This window comes from Phalacrocorax carbo, chromosome 4 (genome assembly GCF_963921805.1).
Source record: "Phalacrocorax carbo chromosome 4, bPhaCar2.1, whole genome shotgun sequence".
In the NCBI taxonomy this organism is placed as follows: domain Eukaryota; kingdom Metazoa; phylum Chordata; class Aves; order Suliformes; family Phalacrocoracidae; genus Phalacrocorax; species Phalacrocorax carbo.
The window spans coordinates 83,579,149-83,597,445 of NC_087516.1; the positions used below are offsets into that span (position 1 = coordinate 83,579,149).

The 18,297-nt window shown below is 39.1% G+C and overlaps 1 protein-coding gene across 3 annotated transcripts in view; it reads left to right on the plus strand.

Annotated features, from left to right (window-relative positions):
- BMP2K (BMP2 inducible kinase) overlaps positions 1-18,297 on the plus strand; it is a 63,697-nt gene that overhangs the window by 26,572 nt on the left and 18,828 nt on the right. For 2 of the 3 annotated variants that reach the window (XM_064450762.1, XM_064450760.1), the window contains exons 4-14: positions 372-514; positions 802-923; positions 1,933-2,014; positions 2,668-2,800; positions 5,357-5,460; positions 7,341-7,420; positions 9,070-9,230; positions 10,551-10,729; positions 11,734-11,829; positions 12,585-12,772; positions 14,777-14,934. In XM_064450762.1, the coding sequence (XP_064306832.1) occupies positions 372-514; positions 802-923; positions 1,933-2,014; positions 2,668-2,800; positions 5,357-5,460; positions 7,341-7,420; positions 9,070-9,230; positions 10,551-10,729; positions 11,734-11,829; positions 12,585-12,772; positions 14,777-14,934 (1,446 nt within the window). The remainder of the gene's footprint in view (positions 1-371; positions 515-801; positions 924-1,932; positions 2,015-2,667; positions 2,801-5,356; positions 5,461-7,340; positions 7,421-9,069; positions 9,231-10,550; positions 10,730-11,733; positions 11,830-12,584; positions 12,773-14,776; positions 14,935-18,297) is intronic. The other variant, XM_064450761.1, reaches the window with a different exon arrangement.

Below are 18,297 nucleotides of genomic sequence, written 5' to 3' on the forward strand. Positions count from 1 at the left end.
CACAGAGTGCCTAGAATATGAGTAAAAGTGAACTTGTTCGGTCACAGTGTTCTGGCTATGGATCTAAATGCAAGAGACACTTTTGACGTAACTTCTTTATGTGATGGAAGCTGCTTTGTATTTACAACCATTCATCCCGAACGGGTTTCAGTCATAGGGACTTTCTTTTTTTTCTTTTATTCACTTGAGACAGTAAGTTTTCTGTCTAGGATGGTACAAGAGTGTGTATTTGGAAAATGAGGTTTGTTTAATATAAATACAGAGGCTGGAAATCTGCCTTGCGTCTTACTTGTGGACTTTTTGCATATAAGTAGGTCTTTATTTCTCTCCATGATAGTAATTACTAAAAAAGCAATTTGTTGTTTCTTTAGCTGGGCAAGTTGTGAATCAGATGAATCAGCGTCTGCAGACAGGCTTTACTGAGTCAGAAGTAATGAGAATATTTTGTGATACCTGTGAAGCTGTTGCCCGGTTACATCAGTGCAAAACACCTATAGTTCACCGGGATTTAAAGGTATGAACTTCATAAAAGGAACACCTAGGTTAAAATTAATGATCTCCTGGAAAAAGAATTGAGAATATATGAGGTATTTCACTAAGACTGACTTCTAGTTAGGTAAGCACTTGCTATCGGTGGAGCTGTAAACAGAGGGACTAAACCGTAAGACATTACTTAGTGCTAATGCCAAGCCTATCAATTGATTTTTCTGAAAACTTTCCAACTTGTTTGTGAGAACATGTTACCTTGGAAATTAATACTGTTACTTTCATCTAATGTTTGCGTGTTCATTTCCTTTCAAGGTGGAGAATATATTGTTAAATGATAGCGGGAACTATGTTCTCTGTGATTTTGGCAGTGCCACTAGCAAATACCTTAATCCTCAAAAAGATGGTGTTAATGTGGTTGAAGAAGAAATAAAGAAGTAAGTTCACTTTTAAGTGGCCTATCATAAGCAATGGTTGTGCTTCTAGGAAACTCAAATGTGTTATTGCGCAGTGTGTACATATCTTATTAATATCAACCGAACTTAATGGTTCAACTTGAACTAGTGTTGACATAAGTACAGTAAACCTGTGGAACTATCTGCTAACATAAATTTGTTTCTTTATTCACAGATTATTTTCGTAAAACTGAGACTCCTAAAGAAAAAAAAAACCTGTTAGAGAAAAGCATGCTGTTTTGAAATTAGAGAGTTATAAAATTTATGTCTGGCTACTGGCCATTTTAGGAGTTTGATACTTGAAATGTAGGCTATGGTAATACAGCTAACAGTATGAGAGAATTATGTAAATAAGTATTGGAATGGATTTACGTTATGATTTATTTGAAGAGTTAAGTCCACGGTCATTCTCCTAAGACTGATCAGAAAAACATTTTGACTTTGATTACAGGGGCACTCTTGAAATAATATATTAGTTTGGTTTTGCCCCTTCAGGCTAACTGCTGCAGAGGAATAAGTACAGGCTACTTGTTCTCAAGCTATAAGGTGATACAGGTTTTTTTCCCCCGGCTCTGAAAAATACTTGGACTACCAGTTTAGTAAATACTTGGAGATGTTAGTTTCTTGAAGTCCACATTCTGTGTGTTTCAATAGGCGATAGGGAGTACTCTTGTATGACTCTGACATTACCTCTTTGAAATAACTGAGAATTGCAGTATTTAAGCTAAGTGACTCTTGCAGAAGTACGTGTGCTGGGGAAATAATGTTAGAAGTAAATTTTAGCTGATTTAAAATTATAATACACAAGAACAAATATTATGTTGCTACTTGAAATATTCTCTGTGATCTTGCAAATGCAGTAAACGACTTGAGTTGCGTAAGACAAGGCCAGGTGCGTGCCTGAAACCTGGGTGTGAATGGTGTGTGTGTGGCAGATGATTTCAGTTCTGAGGACTCTTTTCATCTATGGTCTCTTCTAATGATGTGCTAGGTATACAACACTATCGTACAGAGCTCCCGAAATGATCAATCTTTACGGAGGAAAACCAATTACGACGAAGGCAGATATCTGGGTAAGCAAAATATCAAGTATTAAGTAATAGGGAACTAATGGATAGTTGTGTGTGGGAAGTTAAAAGCAACATTGACTTAACTGAAAAACTAACCCTTGGAAAGTGAAATATATCATGCAACTATACAATGCAAAGAACAGTAGAGGCATCTTTGGTAGTTTTGTCTTCTATAAATAAAATGAAAGCCATGTGTGGTGATCATTTTGAGTTAAGGGGGACATGATTTGGAATTTCCTTTGTTTCTTTTTGTTCAGGTTGCTGTTTGATAGTCACCAGTGATTCCTATTGGAAACCTGGTGGCAGCACAATAAGGAAAGGTGCTTTAATTAGGTGATGTGCAGCGAAGTAAATGAAGACTAAATTCAGCTGAAACGCTAGTGGTATCTCTGGGTGATATGACAGTGTGAATGCAGGGTATGCTCTTATTTTGGTAGCTCGTTGTCTAACATAGGAGTCAGTGGGAAAGAAAGCCTTTTTAGAGCTGCTTTATATATCAGCTTGTCACATCGACAAAGTGTTTAGTAATGCGGCTTCTACAGAACAGTGTAAGCATCAGCTGTAGCTCAGATGCAATTTGTTTCTCGTTGGTGCTGCTTTATTGTGTAAAAGGCTTATTCTCATCCCTTTACAGTGGCTGTATTGGTTTTTTACAGGCACTTGGCTGCTTGCTGTATAAACTTTGTTTCTTTTCACTTCCCTTTGGAGAAAGTCAAGTTGCTATTTGTGATGGAAGCTTTACCATTCCGGACAATTCCCGATACTCCCATAGTATACACTGTTTGATAAGTAAGTATCTGGGCAGTGCTGCAGTTATTTTGCCTCATAAATCAAATAAAACCCAGAAGAGCCCACTAATGTAAACGACTGACTTGGATGGGTGCAGACTGGCTGGGTTCTTGAGTGAACAGTGGGAGTTGCTTCTGGCTGCCATCTGTCTTGCAACTCCTGCACTCGCCCTTGAAAGGAGGCTTGCTTATCGCTTCGCTCAATGGAGGACTGTGCCACAGGGTGCGGAACTGAGGTGCTGGCCTAGAAAGGAATTTCAGAAACCTAGAGCAATCTTCTTTCCAGTAGTGCTAAAGGTGAGCCACGTGAGTGAAGTACAAGCGAGTTGTTCTCCTGGATGGGTGACGTTAAAAATCAGCTAATGTATTCTGGGCATTTAATGGGTGAGTTGATAACTTCAGAATTGAAACAGAGTAAAATGGGCCAAAGACCTGCCAGATGAAACTGTACCTCTCAACTCGGAAGAGCTTTGCTGGAGTCGAAAGAAATTTTTGGTTTCTTTGGTAGGCATGGGTGATTTTTTTTTTTTCCTTAGGTGGCCACAAACCACAAAGGGGAATGAAAAAGGTACCTCAGAATTTATTCACAGTTCCTTTTTGCTGTTAAGTTTGTATTTTTTATGGAATGTCAGGTCGTTAACAGTATTTACTACCCCAGTTGGATAGTTGTGCTTGAACAAATTTCAAGTGCAAGTTTAGTTTAGAAATGTGAAGGTACTGAGATGAATAGCCCCGGGGGGAATTTTGTAGTAGTTCCATGGTTTATAACAAAATAAGTCTGAAGTTCGTGCAACCGGAAGTCTCCGACACGAACTCTCACAGAAGATTGAAAGCACAAAGAGCGTGAAGGAAGACTTGGGATAACAACAAGTTCTGAGGCTAGTGGTTAGTCTATTATCCAAGTACCGAGATAGAGGATCTAATATTTACAGCAATAATGAGTCTTTTCAGTTGGTTTTTTTGGCAACTCTGAGTAGGTTAACCTGACGGAACGCAGAAAATACAGAAAGATTGAAGAGGAGCTCTTAGTTACTTCGAAGTTCTGAATGTGTTGACCCCATAGTTGATGCTTTTGTATATAGGACATACCAAATAGAAATCATTTTTTTGAGCACGCATTCGTAATGGAGAAACAGCAGTTGCCATGGCAAGCATTTGACTTCTGCAAATACTTAAATGACGAAATGAGATGAATTTTTGAGTGATTAAGTCCTTTTCTCTATGTCACAGTGCTACTTTTAGAAGAATACAGGTTTTAATCCTGTCTCCTTAAAAGTATGAATGCTGATTTATTAAGATTCAGTGAACTGCCCTGCCAAGATTAGCATTACTGGCATGGAATATATGTGGGTGGGGAAGAACCGCGTAACGGAAACTTCCCTTCTTCCTATTTGGAATTAAACCCCCAAAAAAGCTGCTGTTGGTCATGAAAAGTATTCTAGGGACTCTGGGCTTCACCTCACCTCTCTTACAAGGTGGTGGGTGGAAGGCATGTGTGACAAGCTGAATGTTGGCCACCTCAGAAATCTAATATTTCAGAAGCAAGTAGCAGGAGTCACTTTGAAAGTGTTCTGTTGCCACTTAATGGTGCTGTCACTGTGAATTGAAGTCTCCTTTATTTTTTGAAATCCCATTAAAAATAAAACCTGCTGTCAACTGTATTGGCCATGAAATAATGGCTTGGAGTAAAATTGTAAGAGGTATCTAAAATTATATTGATATTAAAGTCTTCAATATTTTTTACTAGATCTTGTTTAATGTGGGCTGTACTACTGAACAGTTTTGTAAATGTAGCTTAATTTTCTCATCAAAACTGAGAACTTAAATTTTCATAGGTTGTTAATTTTCTTTGTAGCTGAACATATTCTTAGAAGCTTAGCTTTTTTTTTTTAGAAAAAACCAAAGTCTTTAGCTGTTTAGGTTCTTCAGTCATTCAGGCAAGATTTTCTGATTATGTACTATGTATCATACTGTAAACAATATAAAGTAACTCTTAACTTGCTTGAAAAACACCAGAGCTTTGAGTTTGGGAAGCTAGTGCTTGACAGGGACATCAGAAATTGTGTCTCGTCAGGAGTAAGTCTTTTCATCCGTGGAAGTACGTACTTATTTTAAATACGCCAAAGTGAGCATAGCCAACTAAACCTGCAAGACAAGTAAGATCGTGTAGAACCTTAGCCTGATGCAGTTAGATATATTTGTGAATCTTGTGTTAGCTAAAATAGATTTGTATTAACCCTAGAAAAATCTGGTACTCTGAGTTGGTGTTATGTTGCTCCTGCAGTTATTTATTACTACTTCTATTTAGCTACCCTTTCCACAACTGAGTATCAAAATATCAAACAGCATACATCATCTCCAATAATATTTGACCCTAGAAGCTATTTGACTTCACTAAAAGTATATTAAAAAATTTGACATCATAACAACAAAAATTCTTCTTTCTGGGGTAAACTCATTTGGCAGAGCTACTGAATTTCTTCTTGCGGGTAGCACCCTGTCTCAACAGGGGTTTTGATAAACAACAGTGATAACCTGGTCTTATCAATTTTGGCAGGATACATGCTTGAACCTGATCAAGAGCAGAGACCCGATATCTTTCAAGTATCTTACTTTGCCTTTAAACTTGCCAAAAAGGATTGTCCAGTGTCTAATATTAATGTAAGTAGTCTTTAATTTTCTTCTGTGTTTTTAGTTTACTTTCTAGGTAGCACTGACAAAAAGTATCGTCAAATCAACTGAGGAAGATTATTTCAATGTCTTCATAAACCTCGTTCCTGAATTGAAAACATAGAGCGGAGTGTGCTTCAAGTTGCTATTGTGTACATGTAACATAAGCGCTATAAAAAAATACTTCTATTATTTTTGAGAGCATAGCTCCATGAATTATAGTTATGCTGCACCATTATCTGACCGCCAGTTTTAACCATTTCTAGTATCTTGTGTCTAATAAAATTAATATGAAATACACTACTGAGCTTAAACTTCTTGACAGTAAGTTGAATGGTGTAACTATAGTGTCAGGGGCATTTATGCTTGTTCTAGAGAAATACTTTTCCTTAATCGTCCTTAAGAGTTATGTTAATCCATGGGAAGGACGTACAGGGAACTGGAAGGCAAACAGAATAGTGCCTTCATTAGCCTATATTCCTACCCTTATTTTCCACAGGAGTTGGAACTTCGTTTGAAAGTGTGAACTCTCTCTCAGTGATCATATCATTCACAGGTCTAATGACTGTGCAATGGAATTTGAGGGCACATCAATCATGTTCGGTATTGTAAAGTGATTCTCAAGATAGGCACCAGGAAAAATCTGTCTCAAAATTGATGTTGGAACTGATGTCAGTTATAGAAAACTGCTTTCAGAGGCAGACGGTTGAACTTAGTGAGATCCCTTTGAATTCCTTTGTCACTGATTGTTGGAGAAGAAGGTGCTCAGTAAATTGGGGTGTTGCTTTTTGGAAGCTTAGCTTAAAAAAATAATCAGAGAACCCTGAAGTACTTACTGTTTGTAGGTAAAGGCTGAATTTCAAGTGGTTTGAATGGTTTTTCATTATGCTGTTGCGATGTGTGATTAGGAGGAGTAATTTCCCTTGAATACTTTATCCTGAAATACGAGCAAGTATATAACTTTATCTTGACATAACATAATTTGGGAATTTATTATGTCACTCACTGGAGGAGTAGCATCACCTCGCTCAGGTGACTTGAGAATATTGTCATTGGTTTTTCTATTTTTCCCCTGCAGATAGGAATTGCCTGCTTAGTTGGCCCTTTGCCCTATGACAGACATTAAAAAGTGAAAGTGCTTGGAGTATTCTTACAAAGTGAGGCTGTTGTGTGTGTTGGTTTTTTCCCCTTTTTTTCCCCCCCGCTGAAGTGCTAAAACAGAACTAGGAGCAGTAGTCTAGGCACTGGTTTCTCTTGCTGATAATTTTCTCTGGTAGTGCTTGCCCCTCTAGCCCCCATGTCTGCCTTGAAAAGAGAAGCAGTAGTGAAGTGTGCACGTGGACACTCCTGACCTTCTCAAAGTTCAGTGAGATAACCTTCCTTCTCCCTCCCGCAGAACTGCCGTTTTACTTAGTTACATGAATTTGAATGAGATGGGACTAAGTTGAAAGGCCATAGAAGTTTAGGTGCTGCCCGGTTTTCTGGAACTTGTGTAGCGGTGGACTAAATCTACTGTTTGATCCAAAGGTTAGGCATTGTTTTAGTTCCTAAGCTTGAGGCTAAAATGAGTTTCTTCTGTGCAGTTACAAGAAAATATTTTGCGAAAAGGTTTGATGTTAATATCGGTAGTTGATAGTGTGTATATGAGGTGAAGTAGTTGACAAAACACAGCAATGTTTTTCTCTGTGCAACAGATAGGAGGACATAGACATACTGTTAAATTAAAACACTTTTCATCTATAGCCATGTGAGTTCGGCAAGAAGCCGTGTGAAATAAGAAGCTTGAACCCAAGTATTCCTCTTGAATACATAATGATTTTTTTCTTTCAGGATTTTGTTTTTTTAATTTATTCAAATTTATTTTTCCCAAGAATTCTCCTGTCCCTTCAACTCTTCCTGAACCCATGACAGCTAGCGAGGCAGCTGCTAGAAAAAGCCAAATAAAAGCAAGGTGAGCAGCAGACGTGGCTTTACCTTTTTTTTGCTAATATTGTTAAGCTACCTGTTTATCTGAAACCTGTTTTCATATGCCTGTTAATTAAAGAAAAATTATCTTATTAGTAGAGGTGATCAGAATAGATAAACTGTAATTCTAAGAGCTCAAGTCTCTGCATTCCACTCCATTCCTTTTTTCATTGTATTGAGAATCCACAGAGAGAAACTGAGAGCCGGTTTTGTGGTGGAATGAGTAAGTGCTAGCAGTCTGCTTCTCATCTCCTTCATTTTCTCCTAGTACAAAAAGTAAATTTTGAAGTGAAACATTTTAGTGGCACGTGAGGACAATATGGCACAGGTAAATTGTTCTTAGGACTATGATATGAATGTGCAAATCAGAGCTAACTGATGAAGGTAAGTGGATTTTTTTCCTTGGAAAAATGCTGATTTTTATTCCAGAACATGCATTCTTCTGTACTTGTTAACAGAAATAAAACCAAAACCTTGTGAATACCTATTCATACCTTTTACTTCTGCTGCGGTATACGGTGTATGCTTAATGCTAATGCTGGAAGAATCCTTCACACTTATATTCCTTGTCAGTCGAAATTGTTTGGGTTTTGAATGTACCAACATGTGTGACTTAGGCACTGTTATATTATTCAGCTATAATTATTGGCTCTATTTCAACTCTGACTTGATTAGCCTATTGTGCATGAGAAGCAAATGAATGGGCTCATCTAAGCCATGTTTGAGCTGTGTAGACATGTCTATGCCACGTTAAGGTAATGTCATCATCTGATGTGGTTGGTTTTGCTGGCTCTGCTCTCAGCTGATTATGTGTAGTGGAGGGCAGGCGTAGGGTGTCTATGGAATAATGTATTGAGCTCCAACTAAAGCTACAAGACGAGAGTAGGAAGATGCGTGGTTCTTTGTAAATCATGTTCTCCTGAGAGCCCTAAGTTACAGCAGGTTAAGGCAGATGGTGTCTTGATACAATACGGTAGGAACTAATACAGGGTGTTAGGTACTGGAGCTTAGATAGTGAATTAGCGTTTTCCAGCAGTTGGATGGTTATAAAAAGGCATTACTATAACGTGATAACAGGATTAAAGCTCAAACGTACTTGGATTTTCAACATCTTAATTACTCCAGCAGACTACTGCACAGCTCTGAAATACTGCAGGGGAGACGCAAATATTTTGTGCAGCTCATGGTTGTTACAAATGTTAGAGGCTAAATCTCTAACAATAAGCAGAAATGAGTTGATTTAATAGGTAAGACTTTTCTCAATCTCATTTCCTGTATGTTGAACAGCAATCGTCTCTACTTGTAGGATGGCAGAGTCAAGCGCTGCACATAAATTTCACTCGCTACTGTGAACTGAGGAAAGCTTCTAAAGAGAGAAAATTCATCTAGTGCCATGGTCTCCTTGGGAATAAGGCTGTTGTACAGCTCCTTGTTAATGGTGTTCTGCAGCAGCCATTTATCCTATGGCTGGGGAGTGGAATTTTAGGAAGCAAATTTTGAGTTAATAAAACCCAGTTCAGAAGTAAAGCAGCACATGATTAAGACATAATTGAGCTATTAAGAGAGAAATCATGTTTAACTTCAAGAGGGTCTTTTTTTAATGAAGTCTTTACTGTGGAAAACTTGCCATTTCAGAATAACAGATACTGTTGGACCAACAGAAACCTCAATTGCACCGCGACAGAGACCAAAGGCCAATTCAAGCACTGCCACTTCTAGTGTGCTGACGATCCAGAGCTCAGCAACTCCAGTCAAAGTACAAGTTCCTGGTGACTTAGGTAATCGTGGGCAGAAAGGTAACTTGAAAAAAAATCTAAGGATGGATTAAAATAAGTGAAGAACAAATTTTGTGTTTCTTTTCCTTCTTGCTCTAGTAGGGGTGACGTTTAAAACTCTATTTACCCTGGTTTTATTATATGCCAAAACCCAGATCTCGATCCTTTCAAAAAGACTCTAATGTGCAAGTAATAAGTTTGACTAGGTGCCGCAAAAACCTAAATGCATTGTTGAGAAATGGAGGTATTTTTGCGCTTAACACTGATTTTTTGAACTAACTTGCCCACTGTGGACTGTGAGAGAAGTTTATGCTATGTTTTGACTTTCAGGTAATTCACTAGAAGTACTGAGCTCTTCCGCAACAAACTCCATTTATTCTAGTAGGAAAAATAGTTTCCCAGTACATCAATAGGTCATGAGACATCAATAGTATGTTGGTATTATTTGTAGGCTGGAACCATGTAAAAGCTGCACTTCTCTGATGATTGACCGATGCATTTCACATGGTCCTGGGGGGGCAATAGAGGAGTAACTGGGGGAGACACAGCTGAGGGAAACAGGTTTTCAAAAGTTCCTTTGAGATACTCTTTACCTTATGCAAAAAGAGCTATGGGTCTGATAAGTATTCACTTAAATGGTTTTCATTTATATCATTAATAATTTCCTAGCTGCACTTTGTGGTGTTATGTCTGTTACAGTACAGGAAGAGTAGCCTCAGGGAAGTTATGGGGGAAAGCCCCCATTCAGAAGCCTGTGGAGAATGTTTGTGTCCAGGTGTAAACAACTTCAACTAGATGGGATCCAAATAACATCAAACTTGAAGCACTGCCTGTTGTGACAAGGAACAGGTGGTTCCTGGCCACTTCAGAGTATAAATACAGCATGCAAGAGAGAATGATCTCTGTTGGTAACTGCTTACTGATAAGGCTGCAAAAACAATTGAATGGCAAAATTAATCAGGTATTCTGTTTATAAGGGAATTTAACAAGTAAGCCAATAGTTCCCTTAAAAAAAAAAAATAAATAAAAAATTGTAATCTTTGAGGATTGTAGGGCTTGAGATACTAGACGGTAGTAAAGCAGAAGCCTTGAACCCAACTTTCTCTTTGTGAGACCAAAGGAAGCTTCCCACATCTTGTAAGTAGAAGTCATGCATTGACAGGCCTGGAAGTGTTTTCAGACAACTGAACTCAGTAACCACCAGCTGTACTAGTTGTCAGACTGGGAAGGGAAGTTAAACTGTTTCCCCTTGAGGTGTTAAATAAAAAGGCTAACTGCCAGGGAGCTCTCTAGCTAAACTGTAGAGATCAGTATGTCAATAGTGTTGCCTGAATATCACAGGAACCGCACGCCTAGGGAATGGACAAGAAATCTTACAGTCCCAAGGGACCAACCAGCACCCGCCGCAGCAGAACAGGGTTCTCCAGCAGCTGCAGCAGGGGGACTGGAGACTACAGCAGCTACACCATTTACATCACCAGCAGCAGCAACCTACCATTCAGGATGCCTATATTCAGCAGGTACAAATCAAATCTGTGGACAAGTTTCTAAGAGACATGCGTTACGCTTGTCAGTAATGCCTGCAATCATGTGCTACTTGAACTTCTCTGGGGTTGCTGCCTGGTTTTTCCTCGTGAGAGAGAGAGAAAAGGGATCATGGCTCCTGCACTTTTTTTTACCACTGATGAGACTCTACATAGGTGTTGTAATGCTTATCCTAAAAACTAGCTTTCTTTGTGCTGTCTTGTTTATGGTTTGACCCTGAATCCCAGCTTGCTTTGTATCACTGCTGTGTGGTCCCAATAAAGGCTTTGTGTATGTGTAAATGTGCTTGAGATAAACATTAGGAATTATCTAGGACGATGCTATGCTTGCAGTAGATGGCTGAGCATGCAGCATCTGAATGGTATTTTTGCAGTTCTTGCTTTTTTCAGTTTTTCTTGGTCAGTGAAGAGCGTCCTCTTTGTAGCTGTTCTGTCTGCCCAGATTTTTCAGTGATACCACATATTCTAGCACTAACCATATTGCATACTGTCAAGTAAAACTGCTTTACTTGGGTAGCATAAGTAACTCTAAAGTTAATAGAAGAGTGCCTAGGTCAGACAAGAGCTTTTGGATCTTGCCCAAGACACCTATTTCTATTACTTTTGCTTTTCATCCTGTTTTGAGACAGGTTATTCTCTAAAGCACAGCCAATGTATTTTCCAAGGGGGCTCAGCACTGGTGAAAATTACGGAAGTTGGAAAGTTATTTGGCCTGCCTTAGAAAAGACAGTGCTGAATACGTAGTCTAATTTTTTGTTAAACAGGATGGTATCCGGACGGGGGGGGAGGAAAAGCTTCCAAACACAGAGACACTAAAACGTGACAACTGAATTGCAAGCTGATTCTTGGTTATGTCTTAACTGAAAAAAAGCTGTCGAGTCACAGAAGTGGTATTTTAATTGATGTTTCTTGTAAATATCTGGACATTTCAAAAGGGGAGTCATGACTTGTTAAAGCTCTTTTCTTCTTTTCAACTACAGTATCAACAAGCAATGCACCAGCAGATGGTCCAACAGCAGCTGTTGATGCAGTCGGTGTACCAGCAGCAACCTTCCCAGTCTCAGTATCCCGCTATGGTATGTCAAGAATAGAATGTAGGTGGTACCATCTTAAAATACGTGCTGTGTATGTAAGTCTATTGTAAAGATGCAGTAGGAGAAGTTTGTGAGTAGTTGTAATGAGCTGTAGATGTGATGAATAGTGTCATGTTCAGCGTCTAAAATGATATTCATTTAGGGGAAAAAAAAAAAAAGGTTAATCCTAACTTGGTTGTGAAAGCTTTTCTGGAGTTGCAGTTCTATATTAATTGGATGGAATAGATCACAAACTTAAAATTAAGTAAGTATATATTAAGTTGAAACATACTTGGTGCTTAGGGTTTCCAGTAGTGACCACAAGCACAAATGTATGTTATGCTATGAAGTGATAGCAGACATGGTGGCATCAAATTCCTACTTGAAAAGCAAGACAGCTACCTGGCGTAATCTGTTTTTCAAGTCAGGAGAAACTGTCCTGAAATTTTAATTATAAATTTTTAAGAACAGGGTATGATGAAAATTAACTCCTTAGTGTTGCAGTAGCATATACTTCGGTTGCAATAATTACTAAAAGCTAAGTGGCAATGTGTTGTAAGAGAAAAATGGTATGTCTGACCTGTTAGGGCAGTTGGTTTTCACCTGTGTAATGGACAGGTGTGTTCACCGCTGAAGCTACCAAGCTCTTCTGGAGTGTGGCGCCTGTTAGTGCGTTTGCAAGGCAGGCACTGTTACTTAACAGAATAGATTCACCCTGCCCATGTGAATTTTAGTAACGTGATCATTATCCTCCTTAGGTGCAGCAGTATCAGCAGGCTGTCCTACAGCAGCAGATGCTTGCTCAGCAGCAACAGCGGTCACAACAGGCACATTCTCCTGAATATATCACTTCTCCACAAGACTTCTCACCAGCCTTAATTTCCTACCCTGGGTCACTTCCAGTGCATGCTGGAACAGTGGCAGATTCTCCTTACTCTGCAAGCAGGCAAGTATTCTGACACAGATGTACCCAAGGGTCACTTACTGTGAGCACGGCCAACTCCTTTTGTCAGAGATAACTTGTTTCGATAGTAAGGTACTGCTTAAAGCAGTTGGTTAGTTGCTGTTCAGTGGTAACAGATATTTTGGAAGCGAAGTTGGACACTTGTTAACAGGTGAGCCTTGTACAACTTCTTAAAGAACCCATGTTCCACTTCTTTACTGTTTATAGACTTATTCCAGAAACTGACTGATTACCACTTAGCTTAGGAAGATCAGCAGCCTGTGTTGACTGAGGTTATGGGTGTGTGAAAGTCACCTCAAACACTTCTACAGAGGCTTTATCGTTGGTGTTCCTATGCATTTGTCTGTTGATCAGAGGTCTGACTTGTGTACTCCATTGTATTAATACTTGTCATTAGCGATATGTTCCCTTTGCAGGGGCTGGTGGACTTGGCCTTGCTTAATAAAGTAAAATAAATAATGACTTTCCCATGAATTCTTATGAAAAACAGTGTGTGGGATAAAACCCCCTTCTTTTAATGATTTAAAAATAATATTTAAAAAATCACGGTTTGGTCCACTTTCACTAATATTATGAACTAGGTTATAAATTTACATAGGTGCCTAGTACACTATGTTGCAAGAGAAGCCCTTTGCATTTGTGGGAATGCTGCAGTCTTCGGTGCAGACAGCCGTGACACACAGGCTTGCAGTTAATAGTGTGGCTTAGGTGTTTCAGATGCTGCTGTCATTCTTAACCTCTTCTAGGTTAGAGTGTGTTGAAAGAGTAAAAGGCGAAATATTTCCCTGTGTAGGCTGCACTGATATCCCATCTCACTGTGACCAGTTTGGCTGTATCTCGGGAATTAGGTAGTGCTATCCCTAGCAGAGAATCTGGTTTTGCGCTTCTATGCCAATATCTGAGACTTAACAGCTGTACTTGAGTCAGGTCTGTTGCTAGACTATTTTTGTCGCAAGTAATTTCTGACAGGAATCATTCCAGTCAGGAAGTAAATACGTGTATTTCCAGCTTCTCTTCTGTGTTTGGCTGAAGATACTAATCCTGCTGTTTAGCTGCACGTCAATGACTGAATTAGCAATGGTTTGCAGTGTGTAAAATGGTTGTTATTAACAATCAGGAATTCTTGTACTCACAGGGAATAGGCTGTGAGTTTTTTTTCCCTTCACATACTAAAAGCATTGCATTGTGTTGCATGTTGTCCTTCTCTCAGAAAGAGCCAATAGTCTTGTGGGACGGCAGCACCCAGCTGGCAGGAAGAGCCCCTTCCCCTTTTTCTTGTCCTGAGGACATAGTACCATGTTGAGCTGGGCTGCAGGTGTGACCCACAGAGCCTGGTGAAGCGCAAAGAGAAGAGCAGTTAGCATGCAGTAACTTGCTGATTGCTGCTTTTCTAGCCTGCTTCAGACAGAAGTGGTAAGCATTGTTTGCTACAACGTGACCGAAAGGAAAACCACATCTGGTCAAAGGTTTCCTTATCTGTGTAGGTAAGACTAATACAAGTAGAAGCTGTGATATCAACTGATCAAGTTAATTGTATCAGTTGGATGGGTGTAGGATTCAAAGACACTTTGTGTCTGCCAAGGAAGATTTTGAAAGTAAAGAGAACGGATGAAAAATTCAAATGTATTGAGTAGAATTTTTTTTGAGGAAGACAAGGCAGTCTCCTATGGCAATATAGAAGTGATCGCAGGTGAAATGAAGTTTTTGCCCTTGCGTGTCACCTTAACGAAGGATTCTGTTCCTTGGCTACGGCTAATGAACTGAAAAACAAAATTCCAAGGATTGCGTACAGAAATGATGCGATCAAACTGCCTATTTCAAGTGATCCATTTTCCCTTGAATTAGCCTTTGGATACCGTTGGGATAAACCAACAATGCATGTGTTAATTTGAGTGTTTTGGCATAATGAAGCATGTAATTAACTTTCCCCTGATAAACAGTCCAGTAATGTTTCTCTTTATTTGCTTCTGTCAACCGACTGTACAGGTCAGGTATTCCTGATGCTGAAGCGATTGCCAGTTACCCAAAGCAGAGCATCAATAACCCACCTGATATGTCAGGCTGGAACCCATTTGGAGAGGACAATTTTTCCAAGTTGACAGAGGAGGAGCTGCTGGACAGAGAATTTGACCTGCTAAGATCAAGTAAGGGACGCTTGAAGGCTTATTTTACTTCGCAGTAATAAGGGCTCTGTGGTTGCTCAGCAGTTCCAACACCTGTCTGTGGAAGGGCCATGCAGCCTGTGTATAGGAAATTCTTTCTGAGCATTTGAGGGCAGAGTGGGGCTGTCTTCTTTCTTTCCCTTCAGTTTTTGCAAATGTGCGCAATACGAACTCACTGTTCAAAATTGGTAGTTACTGGCTCAAACACTGCAGAAATGGTAATATCTTAGCTCTTAACTACTGCTTGTATCACCTTTATTGTCAAGAAGCTCTGAACAGCAGAGGTATGTTGTCAGATAGGAAGATAAGTTTGGCCGCTTGCTTCATTCCTTTCCAGCTTTTCCTGCACACCAGAGCAGAAGATTATGTGGGTCTGGTATGTCCTTTGAAAATGCCTGAAAGAAAATTTATCTATTACATTATGTTAATGTATTGTAATGTCCTTTTTGATGAGTGGCTACGTGTAAGGGCTGCTTTATTGTTCTGATATGGCAATAGTTGAATAAACTTTTTTCCTCTTGAAGCCAGTTATCTCAATGGTTTTTACTTGGAATTACTTCCTTTTCCTAATTGCTTTAACATATGCTCATTAGATGCTCTTCCTGAAACTGGTTTGGTCAAGATCAGATTTATTAGTGACACTTGTAAGATGTGACCGTGTCAAAAGCCAGATTGCATGTACTTGGCTGACGATTAGCAAGTTCCTTGCAATTAAAAATGCAGTAAAATTGCCTGTGAAGTATTGGGGAAAAAAAAACCAAACCCCTGTGCGTTCAGCTGAGTCTGTCTTCTTCGATTTCTGTGTCCTTAAATGTAGCTGAATAAGATGGGTGCATTACCTGTTAATCCATAAGGAGAGTGACTGTTGATTTTCTGTGAAATTCCACCGGGTGGTTTTCATTTAAATTCTGTGTTCATCGAGTAAGATTCCTGTTTTTGAGATGTGATGTAGCCTGCTTGCATATTAGAGTAAAATGACTTACTGCTAGCTGGGGTAAATGGCTAATGTACAAGCTGAAACGTAAGCATTCTTTCTGAATTCAAGTTTAGAATCTGAAATTATGTAGTAGTAGAATTAATTATCTTAAGGCATGCTGCTTCCAAATGATGCCTTAAAAGCCTTTTTAAATAACACCCTCTTGAACCTGGAGGAGGTTAGCTTGAACCAAAAGGTCAGCACAGCGTTCCCCATTTCCGGAATCTTTAGCTGACTGTTAGGCTGCTGGCTCTAGTTATGGTAAGTTTTATGAGATTGATTTGGGTAAGCCACATGTTTTGAAGAAATAAAAGTATCGATGAAGATATTAACCAAGGACGTAGTTCAAGGGGCTTTACAAAAAAGCTGGAAAATGGTGTAGAAGAGATACGTTTACCTGGAGTAGCTCAATAGGCTGGTTATAGTAAGCTGGGGAAATAGAAGATCATGGAATCATTTAGCTTAGAAAAGACCCTTAACGTGGAGTGCAACTGTTAAGGTATTGCCACGAAGCCTGTCGCTAAACCCCAAGCACCACATCTACATGTCTTTCAACTACCTCCAGGGATGGTGACTCAATCACTTCTCTGGGCAGCCTGTTCCAGTGCTTGATAACCCTTTTGGTCAAAATGCTGAATTGCATGGAAACGGTGAGACTTAAAGGTTATAATAACTTGGAGGTAAATGCTGCTAACTGCTGTCTCTAAATCTCTAGCAGAATTAACATTTAACTACTAGTATAATTCCATTATTGGCTTTGGTACTACATTTGTGAAAATAGTCTGAAGCTTTTAAAGATGAAATCTGCCTAGGCATGTTTTTGGCTTACATCTTAGTAAAGATCATGCAATGCACAGGAGAGTGGCATGTGGTAATAAGCTTCATATGCTGTATCTGAAAAGTAAGCATAACAGCATAGTTTTGCTTCCTAGTAACCAGCATTAGGGTTTTTTAGTCACTTGAATACAGAAAACATACGATTAAATATGAAAATACTCACTTGACCAGTAGTACACTAGATGGCAGGCTTGGTTATACATAACATGAGATGGAGTTACAGCTTTTCTTAGGCCTTTTGGCTTGATTTCTCTTAGAGGCCCCATGGAGGTGGAGCATTGTTAGTTTGAATCTCAGTGTATGTGTGTTTTGTGTGTGCACATAGATACATTCATCAAAGACTTCCGAGAGCTTTTAAATTTGCTTTTTGATATTAGGTATGTTGTTCCAAAAATGTTATGAACTTACCTTGAGGTGTTGGTGCCTTTACTGCAGTCAAAGCAGAAATATTGGTACTTAATATTGTCTGCTGGAACTTTCTCAAACTTAGATGCATTAATGAGAAACTGGGAGATTTGTTGTACAATTAAGCCTCATATCTATAAAAATGGTCTACAACTGCATAATACTTCCTGATTATACCTTAAGGATACAGGCTTATGTAGGTTATCGCTTACGAGAGCACTGCTGTTTTACTACTCTAGTAATTTTTTTGCTCAACTTTTGAGTTGACGGGTAATCATTTAGCCATCTAGAGGAAGGAGAATTGAAGATACAGGTTTGATAAATTGTTATATTTATTGTAACAAAACCTGGTTGCTGTCCCATAGTCTAGAGTTCATGTACAGTGTTACAGAAGTTGGTCTTTTTGCGACGTTACAGGCTGCTGAATAGCATTGAAAACATGAATCCTTTCTTTTCACTTCCAAAAGCCTGGTTTCTGTTGTTGAGCTTACGCTTTATACATAAACTGAAGATATTATAAAAACTGTCAAATACATTTAAATTTGTGTTCGTGACAGTAATACATGATCCTCTAATAAAGCTTGTTTATATTTAGTCAAGATGCAGTCGTAATTTGTCAGGGTAATATTACCATTTGGTTTACGCTTTTAGTAGCTTAACGTCAGTGTGTATAGTGATGGGTATTGCTGTGATGGTTAATCACCTGCCCTTTAAAAAGGGAGCAAACTGATAGAACAGAATACCTTGCTTACACTTCGGGAAAGTTTCCATAGTGAAAACATGACAGTTGAAGTAAAATGTAATGTGCAATTGAATGAAAAGTTCTCAGCTGAGCACCTTTGTGGAGAGCTTTATGGAGTTACAGGGTGGAGTTCCTGGTTCTTGTGTACACTGTTGTTCCTCTGTTGTAATCATTGCTATTAATGATGGTCCCGAAGCAGTACCGTGATGCTGGGGTTGTGACAACATTGTGAAGAAATGGATTTCTTAAGAAGAGCTCCTGCAACCACTTCACAATCTGTGCAGAACTGGGAGTCAAGGAGATGAGTCATCTTTCTCACCAGGAGAAAAATAGCAACACAGCCTTCACAGTGAATTGCACAAAGAGTCTTACCAGGCCCCGAATC